This window comes from Symphalangus syndactylus, chromosome 4 (assembly GCF_028878055.3).
Source record: "Symphalangus syndactylus isolate Jambi chromosome 4, NHGRI_mSymSyn1-v2.1_pri, whole genome shotgun sequence".
NCBI lineage: Eukaryota > Metazoa > Chordata > Mammalia > Primates > Hylobatidae > Symphalangus > Symphalangus syndactylus.
Genome location: NC_072426.2, coordinates 101,952,517 through 101,979,796, shown reverse-complemented (window position 1 = coordinate 101,979,796; position 27,280 = coordinate 101,952,517). Strand labels below are relative to the sequence as shown.

Sequence of the window (27,280 nt, the reverse complement as noted above, 5' to 3'; positions counted from 1 at the left end):
TCTATGCTGAACTAACAGTTACAGATAATTCAGGACTAGAAAACAGGTTAAATGAAACCATGGGGATGCAATCAGGAAAATTCAGAATATGAGAAATTCTACAGGACAAACAACCCAGTTTCTTCAATACCAAATTGCAAGGACCAATAAATTATAAGGCAAAAAATAGTAGAAACCTGTAGACTAAAAAAGACATATCAATTTATTGCAATCTATTTGAAGAAACTGGAAGAAAAAAGTGATGAATGAGGAAATTTGAACACTAACTAGATATCTAGCATTAAGGAATTATTGTTAATTTTAGATATGATAATGTCCCGCTATTTATGTGTTAAAAGATATAGCCCTTATCTTTTTAAAGACACATACAGAAATCTTTAGGGATAAAAAAATATGAATCATATGATTGAGAATTTGTTTAAAAATAATCCAGAGGGAGGTATAGGAGTGACTGGAGTCAAGACAAAACAAAATTGGGTATGAGATGATTAAGTATAACAGGTACATGGGAGCTGTATTATAAAATTCACTCTATCTTTGTATATGTGTGACTTTTTATAAATCTTTTTTTTTAACCACCTTCAGGAAAAGCCTATAACAAAATCAGTTATACTTGTCTGAAATGTCAGATTCAATTTATGGATCTCCCAATGTATTTATTTACACTCTCACACAGAGCTAAACCCTTAAAACAAAAGAATGACTCTAGCACATTCTAAGGATCAGTGAGTCAATGAAAAATTTTATTTTGGGAAGAGAAACATTCCCAGCAATCTTAAAATCACATCAGATACATAAAGAACCAACAAATTCTGCCTACTTCTAAGGTAAGCCTCCGGCTTTGAACATAATCTGGTGTGATAATAGAAGTTCACAAAAGGATAAAAGTTGAGTTTTAAAATTCTAGCATTTTACCATTTACCTAATGATTTTCCACAAATAAAGAAAAAGAGCAATTTTTAAAAACAATTCAGAACTGCTTTAATACTATTCAGACACTTACACAAAAGCAGATTTACATACCTTGCCTGGACTGTGAAGGTGATACAGGAACTTCTTGGTTTGGCTCAAAAGGAAGTTCAGGTGTTAGGTTTTCAAACTGCTCTTTACTAATGAGATTTAGCTTCTTAAAGTTCTCAACTTCTTGCTGAAGTAGAATGGAGGAAGCTAATTACTAAACTGGCTAACAGAGTAACCAACAGACAATAATTGATACCAACCTCAAAAAAATGAACTTCTAAAATAGGGATTAATTACAATGGAGTGAAAAAGATGTTCTAATAAGGACTCTAGCATTATACTTAATAACAACATTCAGAATCTAAGAGGCATATGAAACCCTAAAATATTATGACGATTTTAAAACTAAAAAACATTATAAGAGCACACATACTAATCATTAATTATTTGTTGAGCATTTACATACAAGACTACCAGGTATTACAGACGTTACAAAGTAATCTAATACATGTTCCCTACCATTAAGGAATTTATATGTTAGATGAAAAGGAAGAAATGAACACATAAAAATAAATAATATTAGGTAGTATGTGAAGAGCGATATTGGTATAAGAATTACGATCATCAGAAAGCCATCACAGGAGAGATGGGACGAAAGCAGCTCTTGAAGAATGAGAATTTACAGAAAGGGAGAAACATTCTAAATAGGTAATGTGAGCAAAGATAAGAAGCTTGGAAAAAGCAATGTGTTTATTAGAAAGTAATTAAGTGAATAAGAAAAATCTGTGTAGAACCAGTGGCAAAGAGGCCTGATGAGGAAGTTGGAGAAAGCTACTAGAAGACCTTTAATACTGGGTCAAGAAGATTTCACTTTGTTTTATAATAATGGGATGCATGTGATAAAGATAAATCTGGATGGCCCTGGATAGCTGCAGCAAAGAGACTCAGTAGGTTTGAGTTGTTAGCTCAAAGGAAGAATAGACCCCTCCCTGCCTCTGGCGTTCTAAAGGCTTCCCCTTCGTAACTACTATTACATAGTCACTTAGGTGTTTCCGGCCCTGACCTACAAATGTGTGGGGTATTACAGAGGGTAGAGGTCATTCTCTACTGGAAGTTCACTTGGCCACAGGTGCATAAAGACCCTCTATGTCTGGCCTAAACTGTGAGATAAAAAAGGAGTTTGAGGGACTGCTTACACTCCACTATTTCTTCTAAGTTTTTCCCAATAAAACCCTATATCACATCTACGCCACATGGTACTAATGGGTACATGAATCTTTACAGGGCAACATCCATAGAGGGTTTAAGCAAGCAAAAAACATAACAAAGAATTTGTCGGGTTGAAGCAAATTTAAAACAGGAAGCAAATTAAATATCATTACAAAATAGTTGTAGCTTGCTCTTAATAACAAAAGAATCTTTTCCTTCTGTCCAAAGATGAATAGTCACTTGTCAGCTCAAATCGTTTATTAAATCCCAATGTTAGCCTTTTAGATTATGATCTTTTTTCACTAAAGTATCTTTAATTACATCAAAATGTATATTTATCAACATTTCTTCCTCAAAAGTTTTCAATAAGCTCTTCAGGCTAAATCAGAATCATTGCTCACTCCTCTTGTCCCTTATCTTGCTACAGAGCTTGCTATTAGCAACTCCCAATTCTATAAATAATTATTGTATGTTTACTACATGCCAGAGATAAATAACACAATTCTACCCTGATGGAAACACAAGTTGCGTATGTTTTTGTTTAGTTTTTATTTTTAACTAATTCATTAATGTATAACATACACACACACACACACACATACATGAGAAGTGTACAAATCATAAGTATACATCTCAATGAATAATCAAAGGTAAACAGACTTAAGTAATCACCATTCCGGTAAAAGCAATTACTAGCACCCCAGAAGCTTCCTTTTCATGTCCCTTCTGGTCAGGATCTCCTCTTTCTCCCCCAAAATAGCTCATACACCTTCAATACAGTAGGTGTTTTGCATGTTTCTGAACTTTATAAAAATTGAATTATACCATATGGTTTCTTTCATGCAAAATTATGTTTATGAGACTGATCCATGTACGTGCAGGTAACCACAGTTTGTGGCTCTACAGCAGAGGTCAGCAAACTACAGGCCCAAAGGCTAAAGCCTGTTTTTATAAATGGCTGTTTTGGAACATAACCACACTCTTTTGTTTACATATTGCCTATGACTACTTCATTGCTACAACTGCAGAGTTAGGTAGACAATGTATGACCACAGACAACGTATGACCCACAAAGTCTAAGATATTTACTATATTTGTCTACCCTTGTTCTATTCTACCATATGAATACACTGCAATTTTTTAAGAAATCCATTTTGCTATTGATGAACATTTGGGTCCTTTCTCAGATTATAGCTATTACAAACGAATTCCTATAAAAACGTTTTTACAAAAACTTCTTTTGGTGAACAGGGACACAAATTTTTGTTGGATATTTACTTAGGAGTGGATTGCTGAATTGAGCAGTAGGTTTCTATTTAGCCTTAGTAGAAAATGCCAGTTTTTCACAGTGTCTGTACCTATTTTTATCCCCATTAGCAGTATATTAAAGTTCCTATTGATCTACATCTGCACCAATGTGTGGTATTTTCAGTCTCAAAATTTAGCCATTTGAACAAGAATGAACCCTAACGTAAACTACAAACTTTTAGTGAGAATGATGCATCTAGGTAGCTTCACGAACTGCAACAAATGTACCACTGTGGTAGGGGATGTTGACAATACGGGAGGCTATGCTTGTGTGGGGGAAGAGGATCTATGGAAAATCTACCTTCTGCTCAATTTTGCTATGAATCTAAAATTGCTCTAAGAAATGTGTGATTCCATCATGTAACATTCTCAAAATGACAAAATTATAGAGATGAAGAACAGTTGCCAGGGGTTAGGGATAGTGGAGGTGAGGCAGGTGGGTGAGACTCTAAAGGGGTAACTTTAGAGAGCACAGGGAGAACTTTGTGGTAATAATACAGTTCAGTGTCTTGACTGTGGTGGTAGTTATATGAATCTACACGTGATAAAATGGCACAAAACTATACACATACATTTGTGATAAGAAATGTCTACTTTCTTGTTTTAATATTATACAACATATTTCTTTTTTTTCCCCCCTCTAGAGACAGGGTCTTGCTCTGTTGCCCAGACTGGAATGCAGTGGTACGACCACAGCTCACTGTAGCCTTGAACTCCTGGGCCCAGGTGATCTTCCCACCTCAACCTGTAGCTGGCACCACAGGTGCATGCCACCATGACAGGCTAATTTTTTTTTTAATTTTTTTTTTTAAGAGATGAAGTCTCACTATGTTGCCCACACTGGTCTTGAACTCCTGGCCTCAAGCAATCCTCCTGCCTCAGCCTCCAGAACAGCTGGCATTACAAACATGAGCTACCTTGCCCAGCATTGTGCTATAGTTATATAAGATGTATATATAGTTATATATAAGATGTGAATTTTGAAGGGAAGTGACGGTACACAGTACCTCTCTGTACAATTTTTGCAACTTCCTGTGCATCTATAAATATCTCAAAATAAATATTCAGAAAAAGTTTTTAATGTAGTCATCCTGGTAGGTATATGTGTTATCTCACTGTAGCTTTAATTTGTATCTCTCTGATTACTAATGAGGCTGAAAACCTTGAGTATATTTGCTGATTTAGATAGCTTCTTTTGTTGAGGTGACTATTCAATACTATTGCTCATTTTTCTATAGGGTTGTCTTTCTCATTGATTTGTAAGAGTTCTTCATAAAATTTTGTAAATACCTTTTGACACTTTTTTAACTTGTCTTTTTATTCTCTTATAGTATCTTGATGAAAAGAAGTCCTTTAATGTAGTGCAATTTATCAATCATTTCCTTCATTGTGCTTCCTGTTCAACAAATCTTCCCCACTGAAATATTACTGAGCTATTATTTCTATAAGTTTTATTATTTTGTGTTTCACGTTTAGAACTATAATCCATCTGGAATTCACTTTTCTAAACTGCATTCACATTTTCTATAACCTTACTGATTTTTTGGTTCTGATTGCTCCATCTTACACCTTTCTTTATAAGAAAGGTGTGTGTTAAAATCTCCCACTATGATTATGAATGCACCTATTTGCCTGTAAATTTTATGTATTTTGAAGCTACATTATTAGATGTACACAAATTTAGAACTATTATATCTTCTGAGGCAATGAAACTTGTCATGATTATAAAATATCCATCTTTATATCTTGAATAAGTTTTCCCTTCAAAACCTACTTTGCCTGATAGAGTAAACAGAGTTACACCAGCTTTGTTGTGTTTATTGCCACTATTTATTTAAATATTTACACATATTTACCCTTCCCATTGCTCTTCATTTCTTCCTGCATCTCCAAGCTTCTTTCTGGAATCATTTTCCTCTGCCTGAAAAATTCCTTTTAGTATTTTCTTTAAAGCAGATCTGCTGAAAATAAATTTTCATAGTTTTCATTTATCTGATAATATCTCTATTTTACCTTCATTTTTATACAGGTTTATTTAGAGCTTTATTTTACATCTCATAAATTCACCTATTTAAGTGTACAATTCAATTATTTGTTTACCTTTATTCTTGAACACTACTTTCCCTTTCTTTCAGGCACTGTAACTACATCATCCCTTTGTTCCCTCACCTCCATTATTTCTACTGAGGAGTTAGCTGTAAGTCTTACTATTAATGCTTATAAGGTAATCTGTCCTTTTTATCCAGCTTTTGTTTTCAGTTGTTTTATATGGATGGTCTTGATGAGGTTTTCTTTGTATTTATCTTCTTTGAGGTTTTTAGGACTAGAATCTGTCCTTTGGTGTCTTTCATCAGTTTTGGAAAATTCTTACCAATAATCTCTTCAAATATTACTTATGCTTTATTCTCCCTCTCTTCCTCCTTTGGAAGATCCAATGATATGTGTTAGACTATGTCTCTTACACCCTTTTCTGTATTTTCCATCTTTTTGCTCAATGCTTCACTCTGGATTTTTCTTTTGATCCATCTTCCAGTTTAATAATTATCTCTTCACTGTCCTGATCTACTATTAAGCCTACCCATTGTACTTGATTATCATATTTTACAGTTCTAAAATTTCCACTTGATTATTTTTTAAAGTTTCTGGCTCTATACTGAAATTCTCCATCTTATCTTTTATTTTTTAACTTATTAAAAACAAAGTCTGCTTGATAAGTCTATTTTCTGGATCACTAGGGGTCTGTTTCTATTTCCTGTTGTTTCTTTTGTTTTTTTCTATCATATCATATTGTCTTCCAATATTCCTAATTATTTTTTGAGGACCAGACATTATTAGTAAAAGCTTGAGGCTTAGGACGGAACTGGCAGATGCATCTGAGGGAAATGAAGACCCAAATTCCAGCCTTATTTCTCTAGGCTTCCTTCTCTTTCCAGATTTTTTTTTTTTTTTTTTAGCTTCAAGTCTTTTACTCCATTTTGGTAGGTTTGTATAAAAATACTCTCTTTAGGAAAATAAATAGCAGCTGCTCTCACTGTGGAGGCTTGGATTCCCTGGAGCTGGAGGCTTCTCAAAGCTGAGATCTGAGGCCGGGCGCGGTGGCTCACGCTTGTAATCCCAGCACTTTGGGAGGCCGAGGCGGGCGGATCACGAGGTCAGGAGATCGAGACCACGGTGAAACCCCGTCTCTACTAAAAATACAAAAAAAAATTAGCCGGGCGTGGTGGCGGGCGCCTGTAGTCCCAGCTACTCGGAGAGGCTGAGGCAGGAGAATGGCGTGAACCCGGGAGGCGGAGCTTGCAGTGAGCCGAGATTACGCCACTGCACTCCAGCCTGGGCGACAGAGCGAGACTCCGTCTCAAAAAAAAAAAAAAAAAAGCTGAGATCTGCAGATCAGCTCATCACAGAAGCCACGGGCACCTCCCGAGTTTTGCGGTTCAGGAGGGGGCGGCAGAATGGCCTGGTCCAATCACCTGCTGCTGCTGGCAGTGGGGCTGGTGAGTTAGCGTTCTAGGTGGGTAAAGTGGTACCTTCTGTCGGGAGGTAGGGTTGGATCAAAGGAAGAGGATGATGGAGAGTGTGGCAGTGATCTGGAAAGGGTTAGGGCTCCAGAGGACCTCTAAGGATCTACAAAGTCTCTGGGCTGCCAGGATTCCTCCGGCACAAATAGGAAATATTTTGTCTCTGTTTTAGTGCAAATTGTGCTAGAGAGGCCAGCTCTAGAGAAACAGTGGGCAGCTTTGGTGGCCCCAAGCTGGCTCTACTGTGAAGCACAATATGGTCAGTCTCATTAGAGGGATGGAGAAGAAGCTGCTGGAGTTGGGTATGGGATACTGTCCAGGCCAGCTGGACTGGTGGGGGAAGGGGAGGAGACGTTGCTTAGGGTGGCACCTGCAGGGAGTAAGGCTCGGGTGCCTCACAAAGCGAGGAGGGTTGGAGAGCCTAGGGGGTCAGAGGATGGGTCTCAGCTGCTGCTGCTACTCTTGTGATGAGCTGAGGCACAGGGCTCAGGAGTGCTGCGGGAGGTGAAGACCAGGTTGGGGGTGAAAGGAGTTAGGGAGGGTGTGGTCATGAGCTTGGGGGTGTGCAGTGCCTCAGGTTCAAGCACAGGCCCTGGTGAAAGGGAGATACAAGGTACAGGGCGGCAGGGGGCTGGCGGGCTGCTGGTGCTGCTGGTACCGCCTGTGTCCCCCTCCTTGGCTCCTTCGGGGATTTTGCAGATGGGTCAGTGGGCTTCCAGCACCAGCTCCAGGCGCTCCTTCTGCTTCTGTAGCTCCTCAATCTCTCGCTGCAGTCCGGATTTCTCATCTTCCAGTTCATCAGTCTCCGCCTGCTGGAAGTCGGTCAGTTCTTTCCTCCAGTTCCTACACTTGGTCGCAGCCAGCTTGTTCCGCTCGGGCCTTACTTGGCGGCTCTCCTCTTCCCCCGGGGCTGATCTGTTCACAAGGCCTTGGACGTATCCCCGGAGGCGGCCCCAGGGCCCGGATGACTCCTGGCTGGGGTTGTGGGGGGCTGGACTACGGGTAAGTCAGAGGCCTGGGTAACTGCTGGGCCCCAGAAAATGAGGCTGTACCATCCACTGCAGCTCCTGACTGCCACTCATGTTGTTGATCCTTGGCACTAGGTGGAACTTCTGCTGGGCTGCCTGCGCCGCGGCCGGGGCGCTGCGCGGGGCCGCCATACCCGCGCCATTCCCGGAGCTCGGGCCGGTTTCCCTGAAGTCTCAGAACATAAGCGGGGCTGGCGGCTCCGTGGGGTCCACGGTGCTGGCTTCCGACTCTCTTTCCAGGTTTTGATCACATGATGTTTTACTGTCTTGGCCCTCTACTGTGCCTTCACAGAGATTTTTAAAACCTACTTTTTCAGCTGTTCTCAGCAATAGGGTTGATCAGAATTAGCCAGTCTACCACAACTGGATGCACAACCAAAGCCTAATTTTGGTTTTTGTTTTTGTTGTTGTTGTAGTTATTTTTAATAAATTTATACCTTGCCTTGTTCAAAAAGGGACCAAAGAGATTTAATGATCTAATGGACATAAAAAAATTTGTAGGCTGGGCACAGTGGCTCACACCAGTAATCCCAGCACTTTGCAAGGCTGAGGCAGGTGGATCCTCATCTCTATTAAAAAAAGATAGTGAAACCTCATCTCTATTAAAAATATAAAAATTAGCTGGGCGTGGTGGCGGGCGCCTGTAGTCCCAGCTACTCAGGAGGCTGAGGCAGGAGAGCTGCATGAACCCAGGAGACGGAGGCTGCAGCGAGCCGAGATCACACCACTGCACTCCAACTTGGGTGACAGAGCAAAAACTCCGTCTCAAAAAAAATAAAATTTTGTAAACAGATTACAATTCAGTATAAGTCAAAAACAAACATACATATGTGGTGCAAAGGTAGAATAGGAGAGTAATTTTTCTGGGATTGAGCACAAAATTTATCAAATAAGATTAATATCTGAACTGGGGTTTATTTAGCTAAAAGATAAGGAGTTTGGCAAGTAAATAATGTGAAAAGCCACTGCAGGTGGAAGAAACTGCACATGCAACTTGGTATTTATGGATATAAATTTTAAAGCAGAGAGCAACAGGACAATGAAAATATGTAAAAGCCAAATCAAGAATTCATGAATTCTTGCTTGCCAAAGAATTTGAACTTTATCCTGAAGGGGGTGAGGAACCACTGAATAGAATTAAGAAAAATAGAGAAATAATCATATTTATATTTTACGATGATGAAAGATTTTAGAAGGATGAAGGATTTTCCTTGGAATCACTTACTTTGAAAATAATGTAAGCCTGAAACCATCAATGGCCATTGTTGCTCCCACTCAGAGAAAGCATAACTGAAAATGAAGCTAACACAGAGGAAAGTACACCAAAGACAGGGGTAAAGAAAAGCAAAGTCGTTCTTTGGTGTCTTATACAAAGCCTTGCCTAAAATCAAGAATTGCTTCTTGGACTTGTAGTAAATTATCTAATTTGCTAGGAAAAAAAAATGAAATGAGAAATAAGGAGGAAAGACTACTCTGACAAGAGTTAAGCTGGAAAGAGAATGAACTAGAGCCAAGAACATCCTATAAAACTTATATAGAGAGATGACGCATGGCAGTAGGAATGAATATGAAAGGACTGATAGGACCTAGTGACAAACTGCATGTTAGAAGTTACGTTAAGTGGATGGGGATTCCTAAGGCATCCAAGCAAAATAAAAAATATAGGTTTGGGGTAGGTTTTCTTTCATTTTTTTAAATGAGAGAATATAAAAAAGATGCCTATGAAACATAAGATAAATAACTGGAGAATTTAGTAGGCTACCAGTAATATAGTTCTAGAGTCCCACAAAGACACAAGGGAGTCATTAGCATACAGTTAATAAATAAAAACCCAAAACTTAAGAATAGTCTATCATATCTAGACAAGTTGTCAAAATAATAACAGAAGTAAGCCAGGGATAAACCAGGGAAGACCACATTTTAAAAGGCAAACTGGCCAGGCACCATGGCTCATGCCTGTAATCCCAGCACTTTGGGAGGCCGAGGCGGATGGATCACGAGGTCAGGAGTTCAAGGCCAGCCTGGCCAATATGGTGAAACCCCATCTCTACTAAAAATACAAAAATTAGCCAGGCATGGTGGTGCACGCCTGTAGTTCCAGCTACTCAGGAGGCTGAGGCAGAAGAATCGCTTGAACGCGGGTGACGGAAGTTGCAGTGAGCCAAGATTGCACCACTGCACTCCAGCCTGGGCGACAGAGTGAGACTCTATCTCAAAAATAAATAAATAAATAAATAAATAAATAAATAAATGGCAAACCAAGGCCAGGCGTGGTGGTTCATGCCTGTAATCCCAACACTTTGGGAGGTCGACGCAGGCGGATCAGCTGAGGTCAGGAGTTCAAGACCAGCCTGGCCAACATAGTGAAACCCCGTCTCTACTAAAAATACAAAAATGAGCTGGGTGTGCTGGCGGGCACCTATAATCCCAGCTACTTGAGAGGCTGAGACAGGAGAATCGCTTGAACCCAGGAGGTGGAGGTTGCAGTGAGCCAAGGTTGCACCATTGCACTCCAGCCTGGGTGACGAGAGCGAAACTCCATCTCAAACAAAACAAAACAAAACAAAACAAAAAAACAAAAAAAAAAATGCAAACCAAAATTGTAAACTTAAAACTGTAAAATAATACATGCTGTTGTGTATGTTTTATCACAATTATAAAACAAAAGTAAAAAAGAAAGAGGGCAAGAAGACCACTTTGTTGTGCCATAAAATGTAAATGTGCTGAACAGATGAGGACATGCTGGTTATAAGCAGGAGCCATCTTGAGAGAGCTCTAACCTGACTAGGTTTGAGATATTCTGAACATCAAAATGAATGAGGACAAGAATGGATAGAAATCCATGTTGGAGTCCATACTAGCACTAAAAAGGGAGAAAATTAAAATATAAAAATAAAAAATGAAGTGGAGAGGAAAGTTCTTCTTTATAGAAGAATACTAACAGATGTATAGGGAATAACAAATTTAAAAATCACCATCTAAATAAAAAATAAAAATAAAAAATAAAAAACATTAACCTAAAAAATAAAATAAAAAATAAATAAAAATCACCATGTTGGCCGGGCGCAGTGGCTCATGCCTGTAATCTCAGCGCTTTGGGAGGCCGAGGCAGGCGGATCACGAGGTCAGGAGTTCGTGACCATCCTGGCCAACATGGTGAAACCTAATCTCTATTGAAAATACAAAAATTAGCTGGGCGTGGTGCTATGCGCCTGTAGTCCCAGCTACTCGGGAGGCTGAGGCAGGAGAATCGCTTGAACCCGGGAGGTGGAGGTTTCAGTGAGCCGAAATTGCGCCACTGTACTCCAGCCTGGGGACAGAGCGAGAGTCCACCTCAAAAAAAAAAAAAAAAAGCAACATCTTATAATAAGCATAATAGCTGATTCAAGCAAAAATCACCAATGGAAGCTAAAATACTGAATAAAGACTGTTGGGGAACACAGTTTTAAAATACCACTCCAAGGATCATTTATTAATTACAAAGGAGAAAAGGTACATTTACAGTGAGCAAATCTGGTAGATATCATCATAACCAAATGACCAAATCACCAATTCTAACCACATCAAATTTTGTAACTGACATCACGTCTCTGGAGAGCATATACTGAACAGGACACATTGCCTATGTAATGTTCTTGTCAAAAATACTTAACCTGGCTGGGCGCAGTGGCTCACGCCTGTAATCCCAGCACTTTGGGAGGCCAAGGTGGGCAGATCACTTGAGGTCTGGAGTTCAAGACCAACCTGGCCAACATGGTGAAACCCTGTCTCTACTGAAAATACAGAAAATTAGCCAGACGTAGTAGTGCATGCCTGTAATCCAAGCTACTCAGGAGGTTGAGGCAGGAGAATCACTTGAACTCGGGGGGCAGAGTCTGCAGTGAGCCGAGATCACGGCATTACACTCTAGCCTGGGTGACAGAGCGAGACTCCATCTCAAAAAAAAAAAAAAAATCTTAACCTGAAGCTAATCATGTAATGATATCGGGCAAATCCAAACTGAAGGACAAAACAACTGGCCTGAACTCTTGAAAAACATCAATGTCATGAATAGCCAAAAAGAAAAAAAAAAGGCAGCACAACTGTTCTAAATGAAAGAACATTAAAATTATATGACTCTCAAAGCAATGTGTGATTCCTGTCTAGAACTGACTTAGAAAAAAATAAAAGAAATTATAAAGGACAACTGAGACAATTGGAGAAATGTAAACTGCATATTCAATAATAGCATCCTATCAATGTTAAACTTCTTGTGTTTTTGATAATTGTGGTTATGTAGGAGAGTGTACTTGTTTTTAGGAGATACTTGCTGATGTATTTTAGGATAAGTTGACATAATGTCTACAACTAACTCGCAAATGATTCAGGAAAAAAATCTACATATATGCACCTATATATTTATACATAGAAGAAAAGGAAATATGGTAAGATGTTTGCCAAATCTAGGTGAACAATATACTGGCATTCCTCATATTATGTATGTAACTTTTCTGAAGGTTTGAAATATTTCAAAATGAAGACTTGGAGGGAATAAAATATAGATGCATATTACTGATACAGAAAAATATTCATAACATTAAGTGAGAAAATTACATTGTCTTTCAAAGTATACATTTCTCTGCAACTCATATTGGTCTGACTAGAAAGAGGAAGTTTAAGCAACAAGGATTTCCCTTCAGCCAAATTGCTTGAAAGAACCCTCGGTGCATCAACTTTCTCACTTCCTATTCATATCAATGTGAATTACAGTCTGATGGTAGGTCCAAGGTGGTCAGCAGTAAGGGATTTTTATTTTTTTATTTTATATTTATTTATTTATTCATTTATTTTCCCAAGACAGAGTCTTGCTGTCTTGCCCAGGCTGGAGTGCAGTGGCGTGATCTTGGCTAACTGCAACTTCTGCCTCTCGGGTTAAAGCAAGTTTCTCTGCCTTAAAATAAGAAGTCAGTGGGGGGAAAAAAGATGAAAGCTGATTGGGTGCAGTGGCTCACATCTATAATTCCAGCTCTTCAGGAGGCTGATGTGGAAGGATTACTTGAGGCCAGGAATTCAAGACCAGCATGAGCAACACAGTGAGACACTGTATCCACAAAAAAGTAAAATATTAGTCAAGTGTGGTAACACATGCCTGTAATCCCAACTACTGGGAAGGCTGAGACAGAAGGCTCCCTTGAGCCCAGGAGTTTGAGGCTGCAGTAAGCTATGATCTCACCACTGCATTCTAGCCTAGGCACAACAGGGTGAGACCCTGTCTGAAAAAAAAAAAATAAAAAAATTAAAGCTATAGTTCAGATAGAATGTGTCCCTTTATGGGTCACAATCTCAGACACCATTTATTTTCTTGGCTTCTTCAGTGAAACTATATATAATAACCACACTTTTTTGTTGTTGTTGTTTTGTTTTGTTCTGAGATGGAGTCTTGATCCATCGCCCAGGCTAGAGTGCAGTGGCACGATCTCAGCTCACTGCAACCTCCGCCTCCCGGGTTCAAGTGATTCTCCTGCCTCAGCCTCCTGAATAGCTGGGACTACAGGTGTGCACCACCATGCCTGGCTAATTTTTGTATTTTTAGTAGAGACAGGGTTTCACCATGTTGGCCAGGATGGTCTCAAACTCCTGACCTCATGATCTGCCTGCCTCTGCCTCCCAAAATGCTGGGATTACAGGCGTGAGCCACTGCGCCCAGCCCACACCTATTTTTTTTCCTCCAAATTACCACTAGTGAACTTCCTGTCTCAATTGTTCCCTTTCCTTTTCTTTAATACCTTAAAAAGTTCAATCACTTTTCCTGCTTTAAGTCTCCCTTCTTTACTAAATACTCCAAAATCTACATTTCTGGCCTTCTTATCATCTCTAGGATTTAGAGAGAGGATAAAAGACATTTTACATGAATAGACACCATGACATCAACTCAACATTTCCAAATCTGATCTCAAGATCATTCTCTCTTAGGTTTTCCTTGTTAATGTCCCTACTTCTTTCACAAGGTATTATGAACTGATTCTTTAAAATCTCTTCCCAATTTTGGCACTTTTTCATTCTCATGTAGGTTATTAATGAATGTTGAGAAAATAAACGATATTCCTTTTGTTCAGCACTTCATTTCACCCTTGGATTATTATAAGTGGGTTTTTTTTTTTTTTTTTTTTTTTTTTTTTTTTTGAGACAGAGTCTCGCTCTGTCGCCCGGGCTGGAGTGCAGTGGCGCAATCTCGGCTCACTGCAAGCTCCGCCTCCCGGGTTCACGCCATTCTCCTGCCTCAGCCTCCGAGTAGCTGGGACTACAGGCACCCGCCACCGCGCCCGGCTAATTTTTTGTATTTTTTAGTAGAGACGGGGTTTCACCGTGGTCTCGATCTCCTGACCTCGTGATCCGCCCGCCTCGGCCTCCCAAAGTGCTGGGATTACAAGCGTGAGCCACCGCGCCCGGCCTATAAGTGGGTTTTTAACTCAACTTCTGTCCTCCCCTATTCTGATCTAGGTTAATGCCTCACGTATATAAACCTATTAAACCACTATTTTGATCATTCCACTTTCTTTATAAAAATTGCAATTGCTCTTTATTCTAAATTCCTATATAGCTTTCAAGACACTTTGCAATCTAGTCCCACCTCACCTACCCAAACAATCTTCAGAGTACTGTAGTGCTAACATTTCACTTATAGAAATTCAATTATACTTGTTTAGCAATAATAATAACACTTTTTAAATGGGCCAGCAATGCCACTGCTATTCTACTCAATGAATGTATGCATTGATGTAATCAAACCCTAATGTTAATGCACAGAAAGAAAAACCTAACGAAAGGATGAATACATTTCGATAATGTCCTGACCACTGAAAAGTGCCCAAACAAGTATAGTTTTACCATATCCTTTCATGTTCAAAAATGTTGAAAAGCATAGGGAAATAACAACTAAAAGTAGAAAGAATTATTTTAAATATTAGCCTCTGGCCAGGTGCAGTGGCTCATGCCTGTAACTCCACCACTCTGGGAGGCCAAGGCAGATGGATTACTTGAGATCAGAGTTCGAGACCAGCCGGGCCAACAAGGTGAAACTCCATCTCTACTAAAAATTCAAAAATTAGCCAGGCATTGTGGTGAGCACCTATAATCCCAGCTACTCAGGAGGCTGCAGCAGAATTGCTTGAACCCCAAGGGTGGAGGTTGCAATGGGCCAAGACCCCCCTACTGTGCTCCAGCCTGGGCAACAGAATGAGACTCCATCTCAAAAATAAATAAATAAAATAAAGTTAAAATAATAAAATTTAAAAAAATCAGCTTCTAAAGAGAAAGATGACTATGGACAGGAAGACCCACCAAATTAGAATCTTTAAAAATATGCTCAAGTACTTCAAAATTCAAGCACTTCAATACTTTATTTTATAAATATGATCCTGCTACATTACTACATATATATTTAGAAGCTTTTTTTTTTTTTTTTTTTTTTTTGAGACAGAGTTTTGCTCTTGTTGCCCAGGCTGGACTGCAGTGCAGTGGCGCAATCTTGGCTCACTTCAACCTCCACCTCCCAGGTTCAAGAGATTCTCCAGCCTCAACCTCCCAAGTAGCTGGGGTTATGGGCGCCCACCACCATGACTGGCTAATTTTTATATTTTTAGTAGAGAGGGATTCCACCATGTTGGCCAGGCTGGTCTCAAACTCCTGCCCTTAGGTGATCTACCTGCCTCAGCCTCACAAAGTGCTAGGATTACAGGCATGTGCCACCGCGTCCAGCTTTAGATGCATATTAAGGTGTAAGGCTATGCATGAAGTGATATGTATTTTACTGGTGATTTAAGAGAATTAGGATATTTTGATCATTCTCAATTTTCAACTTAAAAGGGCTCTAAAACCTATTCCCAAATAATATTGAACTCTGTTAGATAATTCACATACTTAGCTCTCATTAGATAATCAATGTCAAGAAACCTTTTATTACTCAGGAGCCAATTTCGAAAAAAAGTTGTAAACTCTGTATTTTTTTCATAAATTATATCAACAGGCTATTAATAAACACATTTGTGCTTACATATTACTGTATTCTATCAATGAAGGAGTGACTAGAAACTTTATAAATTATATTGTAATTACTGGCCATAACTCTTTTTTCTTTTACTACTGGCCATAATTCTATATTTGATGAAGACACTTCAGAAACTCATTTGTTTTCCATTTATTGTCTTTATAAGTTTTTAATTTTGAATTCCGGGTCACAAAAAGTACTGTTCAATCCACTTTCTTTGAAACACAAGATTTTCTTCAGCCACTGTTCTAGCAATAACCACATCCAGATTTCAATATTTAAGAGGCAATCTACCCACTTAGAGCACCCCATACTACTTTTTGTCCTCAACCTCTCTTTTTCACTGTTCCCCTTCATAAATCAAGCCCACCAGCTACCTTCTCTAGCTAGACTACTTATTCTCTGTTTTGATTTTGTACATATATCCAAACATTGCCTAATAATCAAGGCAAAACTCTTGCATGCATCAAGGGGAGGAATTTTTGAAAGAATGCATAAAAGAGCAAATTTTTCAATCGCTGTCTTAGCAGTGAGAAAAAGGGAAAGACTCTGCCACAGAAATCTGAGCAAAGAAACCAGGCAGTCTTAGAAAAAGGGCAAGAAAGAAGCCAGCCAGTTTTTTGGGGCTAACTAGTTCACACCTCAAGGCAAATATACAAAAGAGGTCTCTCGTCCCAGCTCAACAAAGAGGAGAATCATAAAGAATCTGGGGACTGGAAACTCCATCACTCCTCAACACTGTTCACAAATTGCCTATCACTATGCTTAGCACCTAACAGCTACTTAAATATCTGTTAAATGAATAAATGGATAGATGAATGAATGAGTGAACAAATGAGATAGACACTGTCATCAAGGAGAATGTGTTCCAATGGAAGTTATCTTCTGTGTCCTTTATTTTTGATCAGGAATACTAAGCATAACAGTGGGTCCTAGATCAGATGTTTTACAATACAGAATATTCATTATTTAGGACCTAGTTTTAAGTTCTAGGCTTCTCTAGGATGCTTCCCTTGATTATGCCAACCTAAAACTCTCAAAATTCTTTCATCCAGCTATTTTTAAATAACTGTTTTGCTTTGAAATATCTTGTATAAAACCTATGTGTATGGTATGAAAATTAATATAATGAACACCACATGCTACTACCCATCTATGTTAATAGGACACTGCCAATATCCTAGAAGTCCCTTTTTGCCCCTGCCCAATCCCATTCCCCTCCTTCTCTCCAGAAAAACCACCATATTGACCTTAGCAGAGACCAATTTCCTAACTGTTCCTTCATTTATTACCTTTGAAAGTTTCCCTATGCAATATATTTCATTTCCCGTTTTAGAACTGTATATTAATAAAATCACATTTTCTGCATATATTATATGACTAACATCCACCAAACTTTTAAAACTTCTTTACTTTGGATTTTTCTAACATATACAAAAATAGAATAGTATAACAAAGTCCTATATACACATCACATGGTTTCAACAACTATCACCATTTTACCGTTCTCTTATTTGATCTATATTGGCATTGTTTTTAAAATCATCTTCATTTCTATACCAATTATTTCACTGTTAAATACCATACCACTGTACACAAAACACATATAATACCATTTTAGACATAATGAAGCTATTAGCTTTAACAATACGTATGTGTCTCATAGTCCACATATTCAAGTTTCTCTACAAAAGATACACACACATATGTACACATATAGACATAACTAGAAATGGAATTGATGTGTATTAGAAATACGCATGTATACATATGTACATGTGGAAATGAAACTGATGCTTCTTAGGATACATAAACAATCAACTTTAATAAGTAATACTAAAGTTGGTTGTAACAACTTAATGTAACACCAATAGTGATGTGTGAATTCATGTTGCACCACTTCTTTACCAAGACTTAATATTGTCAGACTTTTTAATTTTTTTTTTTTTTTTTTTTTTTTTTTTTTTTTTTTTTTTTTGAGACGGAGTCTCGCTCTGTTGCCCAGGCTGGAGTGCAGTGGCGCGATCTCGGCTCACTGCAAGCTCCGCCTCCCGGGTTCACGCCATTCTCCTGCCTCAGCCTCTCCGAGTAGCTGGGACTACAGGCGCCCGCCACCACGCCCGGCTAGTTTTTTGTATTTTTAGTAGAGACGGGGTTTCACTGTGGTCTCGATCTCCTGACCTCGTGATCCACCCGCCTCGGCCTCCCAAAGTGCTGGGATTACAAGCGTGAGCCACCGCGCCCGGCCCAGACTTTTTAATTTTATGATGTAATGGGTATGGTCTTCTGCTTCCGGCTATGATGGAGCAAGCAATACCAGCCTGTGCCTCCTCATGTAAATAACCATAAAACTGATATGACTATGAAACAACTATTTTTAGGGATTGAACAAAAGCAATGTAAGACTGTGATCTCTGAGAGAAGAGCTCACAAGATGGGCTCCACGATCACTCCAGCTCTCTTTCTGGGTACAATTTCCTAACCATGGTACAGCAAGCTTCAGCCCAAGCAAAGTATAACTGTCCTGCTGAGTTGAGAAGCTAGTGCTTTAGAGTTTAATACAGTTGAAGCAGTGGAACCTGTGGAATAGAGCACTGGAGACAATCTATGCAGGGAAGAGGGGGGCAATAAGTCCATGTGAGGGTCAGGCTGCTGTGTGTCCTTGGCTGGAGGCAGAGCACATATGTTCAGGATAAGACTACCTAAGACATATCCCAAAGTGACTGCTATGTGGTCAAGCTGAACAGATATACTAAAGGTCCAGTAGTGCTGGGGGATGGTGAGCATACAAGCCCAGTTAAGAATGGATACCCTTTGTAAGCTACTCATTAACCCTCTGGGCATTCATCTGTGATACAGCTTAGAAATGAAGCCATGCTACAGAATAAGGTCCACACTCGAGTATAGGGAATAAGACCTACTCTAGACTCACTAGCAAAGCCTAATATAAAACCTGATAAGATCTAGAGGAGACACAGAATTTGGAGGTTAAGTTCTGTCAAGTTAAAGAGGCTTTCCACAGATCTAACCTAACAAAGAGTAAAATAAGCCTACACAATTCCAAGTGTAGCCTACAACATCCAATAAAACAAAAAAACTCAACATCCTTCAGAGGAAGATGACATCTATAATCTCTACAGCATATGTATAATACACAGTATAAAACTTTAAAAATTACTAGCAGTGGTTGGGCACGGTGGCTCATGCCTGTAATCCCAGCACTTTGGGAGACTGAAGCGAGCAGATCACCTGAGGTCGGGAGTTCGATACCAGCCTGACCAACATGGAGAAACCCCGTCTCTACTAAAAATACAAAATTAGCTGGGTGTGGTGGCGCATGCCTGTAATTCCAGCTACTCGGGAGGCTGAGGCAGGAGAATCGCTTGAACCCAGGAGGCGGAAGTTGCGATGAGCCAAGATCGCACCACTGCACTCCAGCCTGGGCAACAAGAGTGAAACTCCGTCTCAAAAAAAATAAATATAAAAATAAAAATAAAAAAATAAAAAATAAAAAATAAAAACTACTAGCAGTGAAAATAAATAGGAAAATGTAATCCATAGTCAAGGTAAAAAAGCACTCAGTAGCTCGCTCAAATGTTATCACAAGATCTCTCAAATGTCAAATGTCAGATTTTAAGACAAGGACTTCAAAGCAACTATTATAAATATATATGAAGAAACAGAAGAAAAACATGGTCTTAATAAGTGAATAGATAGGAAATCACAGCCCAAAAAATGCAAACTATAAAAAACGGAAATTCCGGAACTAAAAAATTTATACTTGGACGGGCCTAAAAATAGAATGAAAATGGTAGACAAAAATTAGTGAAGTTTAAGACAGACTGATAAACATAGTCCAATCTATAGAACATAATATTTCAGAAAACAGAAAGAACCAAGTATGGCAGCTCACACCTGAAATCCCAGCTACTCGGGAGGCTGACATGGGAAGATCACTTGAGCCTAGGATTTCACAAGAAGTCTGGGTAATATCTCAAAAAAACGAAACAAAAAAACAGGAAGAACCTCAAGGACCTGTGAAATATTATCAAATAGTATAACATACCTGTAAGTGAATTCCCAAGTAAAAAATGAGTAAGGAACAGAAAAAATATTTGAAGAATTAATGACTGAAATGTCCCCAAATTTGATGAAAAACATCAAATTACTAATTCAAAAGTTTCAGTTAACCTCAAATTGGATATATTCAAAGAACACCAAACCAAGACACATCATAGTAAAACTGCTGAACATCAATGGTAAAGTAAAAATCTTGAAAGCCAGAGGGGAAAATAACACATTACATACAAGGGAACAAGAATACAAATAATGGCTGACTTCTGTGGTTCTCAACTGGGTTTTGATTTTGTCCACACCTCCACCATACATTTTTCATTGTCATGGGACTGGGGTGAGGGGATGCTACTGGCATCTTGTGGGTAGAGACTAGAGATAATGCTAACCATCCTATGATGTATAAGACAGCTTCTACATCAAAGAATCACCTAGTTCGAAATGTTAATAGTACTGAGGTTGAGAAACCCTGTACTACATGCTCCGAATCCTATCTAGTCTCGTATTTTCAGGAACTTAGCCCCATTATCTACTCTCAACTCTATCTTCAATTCTCTCTTTACACTGGACCGTTGCCATCACCATGTAAAATGTTCTTTTCATTCTTTAAAAGCATATTAATGCCGGGCGCAGTGGCTCACGCCTGTAATCCCAGCACTTTGGGAGGCCGAGGCGGGCGGATCACGAGGTCAGGAGATCGAGACCATCCTGGCTAACAGGGTGAAACCCCGTCTCTACTAAATATACAAAAAATTAGCCAGGCGAGGTGGCGGGCGCCTGTAGTCCCAGCTACGCGGGAGGCTGAGGCAGGAGAATGGCGTGAACTCGGGAGGCGGAGCTTGCAGTGAGCCGAGATCGCGCCACTGCACTCCAGCCTGGGTGAAAGAGCAAGACTCCGTCTCAAAATAAATAAATAAATAAATAAATAAATAAATAAATAAATAAATAAAAGCATATTAATATAGATACATACATACACACATACACACACACACCCTGTGCCTTATCTATGTTCAGATACTGTCATTTCTCCAATACCTATACCAAGTTTCAATATTTGAGTGCAATATACTCTTATACATTTGAATGTATCATACTCATATTTCTGCTTATTAATTCATTCACACTCTTCCCCCACCACTGTTCCACTGAGATACCTCAGCAAATTTCTTCTCTCTTGTTTATTGAGAGGCATAAAACTGAATTCAGTGGTCAATTAGATAGTTCTCTTCTGCCTAGATTTTCCAGTTTAATTAGCTCCACTCACTCCACCATTTTGAATTATTTAGAGATTGTATTTTCAATTGTCAGTCATGTTCACTACCAAATTCCCAGCTCCCAACATTGTTTGGTACATAGCAGACACTCAAATATATGTTAATGAATGAATCCCTGTCACAGTCAATTTATTATAAGGCTGCCATATTTGAAATATAGGACTAACTTGTGCAAGGGGTTATGGCTAGAATTTACATAATGAGGCAAAACTTGAAATCAGGTCTCTTTTTTTTTTTTTTTTGAAACAGAATCTTGCTCTGTCACTAGGCTGGAGTGCAGTGGTGTGATCTTGGCTCACTGCAACCTCTGCCTCTAGGGTTCAAGTGATTCTCCTGCCTCAGCCTCCTGAATAGCTGGGACTACAGGTGTGCGCCACCACACCCAGCTACTTTTTATACTTTTAGTAGAGATGGGGTTTCACCATGTTGGCCAGGATGGTCTCAATCTCTTGACCTCATGATCAGCCTGCCTCGGCCTCCCAAAGTGCTGGGATTACAGGCGTGAGCCACCATGCCTGGCCTCTAAAATCAGGTCTCTTGATTCACTTGACTCTCCAGCAGAAAGAACTTTAGTTCAAAACCATTTCTAAAGAGAGAGTGACTACAGTTAACTTGAGAGCTCACATTGTCCATGAAAGGAAAGCAATCTGAGAAGTCTTTCAGAGAAAGGTGTTAGGAAGAGAGTAAAAGAATTTTGCATTTTGAAATATACAACATAACCCAGGCACAGTAGCTCACACCTGTAATCCCAGGACTTTGGTAGGCCGAGGCGGGCGGATCACCTGAGGTTGGGAGTTCGAGACCAGTCTGAGAATATATATATATATATTCCCCATTCAAATACAAAGAAATGATAAATGTTTGAGGTGACAGATATATAAATTACCCTAATTTGATCATTACACATTGTATGCATGTATCAAAATATCACATGTATCCCATAAATATATACTATTATTATGTATCCCTAAAAGATAAATACCAAATGGAAGGAAAAAATATATGTTCCCCGCCTATATAGGCTTGGCCATATAGTCAATGGAATATAAAAAATGCACATAAAGCACATATAAGCAGCAACATCAAATATAACTAAGATTTGGCTCTGCCTCTTGTTCTTCCCCTCTGCCACATGAATAAGCATGTATTGTATAGGAACTGGTGTTTTGGAATTAATCCCCAAATGAGAAGACAATTGGAGAAGAACCAAACATACAGAGCTGTAACAGCTGACTCACAGCCAATGTCAGGTAACATGAATGAGAAGCTTTTGCTCTGTCTTTGAGAATTGGGGGAGTTTTTTGTTGTTGCTGTTGTTGTTGTTTGTTTTTTTTGAGATGGACTCTTGCTCTGTTGCCCAGGTTGAAGTGCAGTGGCACAATCTCTGCTCACTGCAACCTGTTGTGGGAGTCTTTTTTTAAATAAAGCCAAGATAATATTGGTAATTGGCCTATTAATTTCAAGTGTTTTTCCTAATATTTGCATTTAAGCCTATTGCCTTAGCTGCACCTTTTAACTTTCGTTATCATTCAATTCATATTTTCTAATTTCCACTAATTTCTTCTTTGAACGCTGAGTTATTTAATTTAAAAACATATCATTCTTTTTGGGAATATGGGAATTTATTACATTCACTTTTATTATTATTAATCACTAGCTTGACCAGGTGCAGTGTGGCATGCCTGTAATCCCAACACTTTGGGAGGGCAAGGCCATAGAATCTCTTGAGGCCAGGAATTCAAGACCAGCCAGGCAACATAGTGAGATCTCATCTCTACAAAAACATGTAAAAATTAACAAATAAAATCACCAGTTTAATTCCACTAATAATGTGCTTTGTGTAATATAAATGCCTTGGAATTCACTTTATAGACCAGTGGAGGTCTAAGTACCATGTATATACTAAAAAAGAACATATGCTCTGCAGTTCTTAGGCAAAACGTTTCTGAAATTACTTTTTATTGTCTGATTATGCCTTGTTTACTTAGAGAGTAAATCACTTAGAGAGTAAATTACAACAGTGGATTTGTTTTACCAATTTTTGTTTCATATATTTGAAGCGTTGATATTAAATACATTGAATTTGAAGTTATCTCCTCTGATAAACTTCACTTTTTATCATTATATGACACTTTCACACTAGTAATGCTTTTTATCTCTAAGTCAACTTTGTAAGTCTTCCATCTGCTATTAATATGTATGTAAGTTTTGTTTTTTGTTTTTTTGTTTTTGTTTTGTTTTTTTTTTGAGACGGAGTCTAGCTCTGTATCCCAGACTGGAGTGCAATGGCGCGATCTCGGCTCACTACAACCTCCACCTCCCGGGCTCAAGCAATTCTCCTACCTCAGCCTCCCGAGTAGCCGGGATTACAGGCGTGCACCACCACACCCAGCTAATTTTTGTATTTTTAAGAGAGATGGGGTTTCGCCATGTTGGCCAGGCTGGTCTCGAACTCTTGACCTCTGATGATCCGCCCACCTTGGCCTCCCAAAGTGCTAGGATTACAGGTCTGAGCCACCGCACCCAGCCTATGTGTATTAAGTTTTCTTTTGGTTATTTTTTTTTAATTTGGTATGTAGTTGGATTTTTAAAATAATTTTTAATAATGTTAAAAAACACATCACAAAATTTACCATCTTAAACATTTTAAAGTGTGCAATTCAGTAGTGTTAAATATATTCACACTGCTGTGCAATAGATCTCCAAAACTTTCATCTAGCAAAAATAAAACCCTATACCCATATTAAGCAACACTTTCCCAGTTTCTCTCCTCCCTTCAGCTCCTGGCAACTACCTTCTTACTTTGTTTCTATAAACTTCACCACTTTAGTTAGATATCTCCTATAAGTGGAAACATACTTCGACTGAGTCTTTTTGTGACTGAATACTTCCCTTAGCATAAAGTCCTCAAGGTTCATCCCTGTTGCAGCAATATTTCCATCCTTTCTAAGGTGGAATAATACTCCACTGTATGTATATACTACATTTTGTTTATCCATTCCTCCACTGAAAGACATTTGGCTTACTCCCACCTCTTGGGTATTGTGAATAATGCTGCTCTGAACATGGACATGCAAATACCTCTTAGAGACCCTGCCTTCATTCTTTTGGATATATGCCTAGAATTGGTATTGCTGGATAACATGGTATTTCTATCCTTAATTTGTTGAGAAACTGCCATCCTGTATTCCATAAGGGCTGCACAATTTTACATTCACACTGAGAGTTCGCAAGGGTTCTAATTTCTCCAAATCCTTATTACCAATTGTTATTTTCTGTGTGGTTTTTTAAATGGTAACCATCCTAATCAGTGTGAGGTGATAATCCTGTGATTTTTTTATTTGCATTTCTATTCTGAGTATCTTTTCAAATGTTTGTTATCTTATTTATTTATTTATTTATTTTGAGATGAAGTCTCAGTCACCCAGGCTGGAGTGCAGTGGTGTGATCTCAGCTCACGGCAACCCCCAACTCCAGGGTTCAAGCGATTCCCCTGCCTCAGCCTCCTGAATGTCTGGGATTACAGGCATGCACCACCAACCCTAATTTTTTCGTATTTTTAGTAGAGATGGAGTTTCACCATGTTGGCCAGGCTGGTCTTAAACTCCTGACCTCAAATGATTGACCCACCTCAGCGTCCTAAAGTGCTGGGATTACAGGCACGAGCCATTGCACCCAGCCTTATTAGCCATTTTCATATCACCTTTAGAGAATTGTCTACACAAGTCTTCTGCCCATTTTTAAAATCAAGTTATATTTTTTGTTGATTTGTAGGAGTTCTTTATATACTCAGGATACTAATCCCTTATCAGATATATGATTTGCAAATATTTTCTCCCATTCCATAGGTTGCCTACTGTTAACTGTGTCCTTTCATACACACAAATTTTTAATTTTCAAGAATTCCATCTGTCTACATTTGTTCTGTAACATGTGATTTTAGTGTGATATCCAAGAAACCACTGCCAAATCCAAGATCATGAAGGCTTTCCCCTAAGGCTTTCTGCTAAATGTTCTATAATTTTATGTAATATGTTTAAGTCTTTAATCCAGGTTAATTAATCTTCATTTATGGTATAAGGTAAAGATTTAACTTTCTTCTTTTACATGTGGATACCCAATTTTCCCAATATCATTTGTTGAAGAGATTATCCTTTCTCCATTGAGTGGTCTTGATACACTTGTCAAAAAAATCATTTACCTGGCCAGCTTCAGTAGCTCACACCTGTAATCCCAATACTTTGCAAGGCCAAGGCGGAAGGATTGCTTAAGGCCAGGAGTTTGAGACCAGGTACAACAAGACCCTGCCTCCACAAAAAAAAAAAAAAAAAATCATTAATTACCTGGGTGTGGCAGTGTGAGCCTGTAGTCCCAACTACTCTGGAGGTTGAGGTGAGAGGATTGCATGAGCCCAGGAGGTCAAGACTGCAGTGGGCCATGATGGTGCCACCATACTCCAGCCTGGGCAAAAGAGTGAGAAACTGTCTTAAAAAAAAAAAAAAATCGGGCTGGGCACGGTGGCCCACGCCTGTAATCCCAGCACTTTGGGAGGCTGAGACAGGTGGATCACTTGAGGTCAGGAGTTAAAGACCAGCCTGGCCAACATGGTGAAACCCCATTTCTACTAAAAATACAAACAATGGTCGGGTGTGGTGGTGCAGGCCTGTAGTCCCAGCTGCTCAAGAGGCTGAGGCAGGAGAATCACTTGAACCTGGGAGGCAAAGGTTGCAGTGAGCTGAGATCACACCACTGCACTCTAGCCTGGGCAACAAGAGCGAAACTCTGTCTCAAAAAAGAAAAAAAAAATCATTTAACCATATACGTAGGGGTTTATTTCTGGACTGTCTATTCAATTGGTCCGTATGTCTGTCTTTATGACAGTACCACAAGGTTTCGATTACTGTAACGATCAGGAAGTCTGAAGCTTCCCAATTTCTTCTTTTTCAATAATGTTTTGACTATTCAAGGCCCCATGAGATTCCATGTGAATTTTTTGGGTGGCTTTTTCTAACTGTGCAAAAAATGCCATTGGGATTTTCATAGGCATTGCACTGAAGCTGTAGATACTTTGGGTAGTACTGACATGTTAATAATATTAAGTCATCCATGAATATGAGATGACTTTCCATTTATTTGCTGTTTATAACAGCTTTATTAATGTGTAATTCACATACAGTATAATTCACTGAAGTATACAATTCAATTGTTTTTCATATATTCAGAGTTTCACAACCATTACCACAATCAACTATAGAACATTTTTATCACCTCCAAAAGAAACCTGATAACCGTTAACAGTCACTCCACATTTCCTCCTAGCCACTTACCAGTACTGGTCTGTAGCCTGTTAGGAACCATGGTGAGCGGTGGGCAGGCAAGTGAGCAAAGCTTCATCTGTATTTACAGCTGCTCCCTATTGCTCTCATTACTGCCTGAGCTCCACCGTCTGCCAGATCAGTGGCAGCATTAGATTCTCATAGGAGCATGAACCCTATTGTGAACTGCAAATGCGAGGAATCTAGGTTGTGTGATCCTCATGAGAATCTAATGCTTGATGATCTGTCATTGTCTCCCATCACCCCCAGATGGGACCATCTAGTTGCAGAAAACAAGCTTAGGGCTCTTGCTGATTCTACATTATGATAAGTTGCACAATTATTTCATTATATATTATAATGTAATAACAGAAATAAAGTGCACAATAAATGTAATGTGCTTACATTATTCCAAAACCATGCCCCACAGTCCACAGAAAAACTGTCTTCCATAAAATTAGTCCCTGGTATCAAAAAGGTTGGGGACCGCTGCTCTACAATATGTAGATGGCTCCTTTCACATACTTTCTTCATAATGCTTTCATATTTTATCATGCATTAGTCC

The 27,280-nt window shown here is 39.0% G+C and overlaps 1 protein-coding gene and 1 pseudogene across 5 annotated transcripts in view; both read right to left on the bottom strand.

Moving 5' to 3' along the window:
- LARP1B (La ribonucleoprotein 1B) overlaps positions 1-27,280 on the bottom strand; it is a 151,073-nt gene that overhangs the window by 53,842 nt on the left and 69,951 nt on the right. For all 5 annotated transcript variants that reach the window (XR_008657243.2, XM_063637514.1, XM_055275853.2 and 2 more), the window contains exon 12: positions 1,024-1,147. Coding sequence is in view for 4 of the 5 variants with exons in the window: in XM_063637514.1 (XP_063493584.1) it covers positions 1,024-1,147 (124 nt within the window). In the remaining variant the exon portion in view is untranslated. The remainder of the gene's footprint in view (positions 1-1,023; positions 1,148-27,280) is intronic.
- Positions 5,456-8,341, bottom strand: LOC129481053 (fos-related antigen 1-like; annotated as a pseudogene).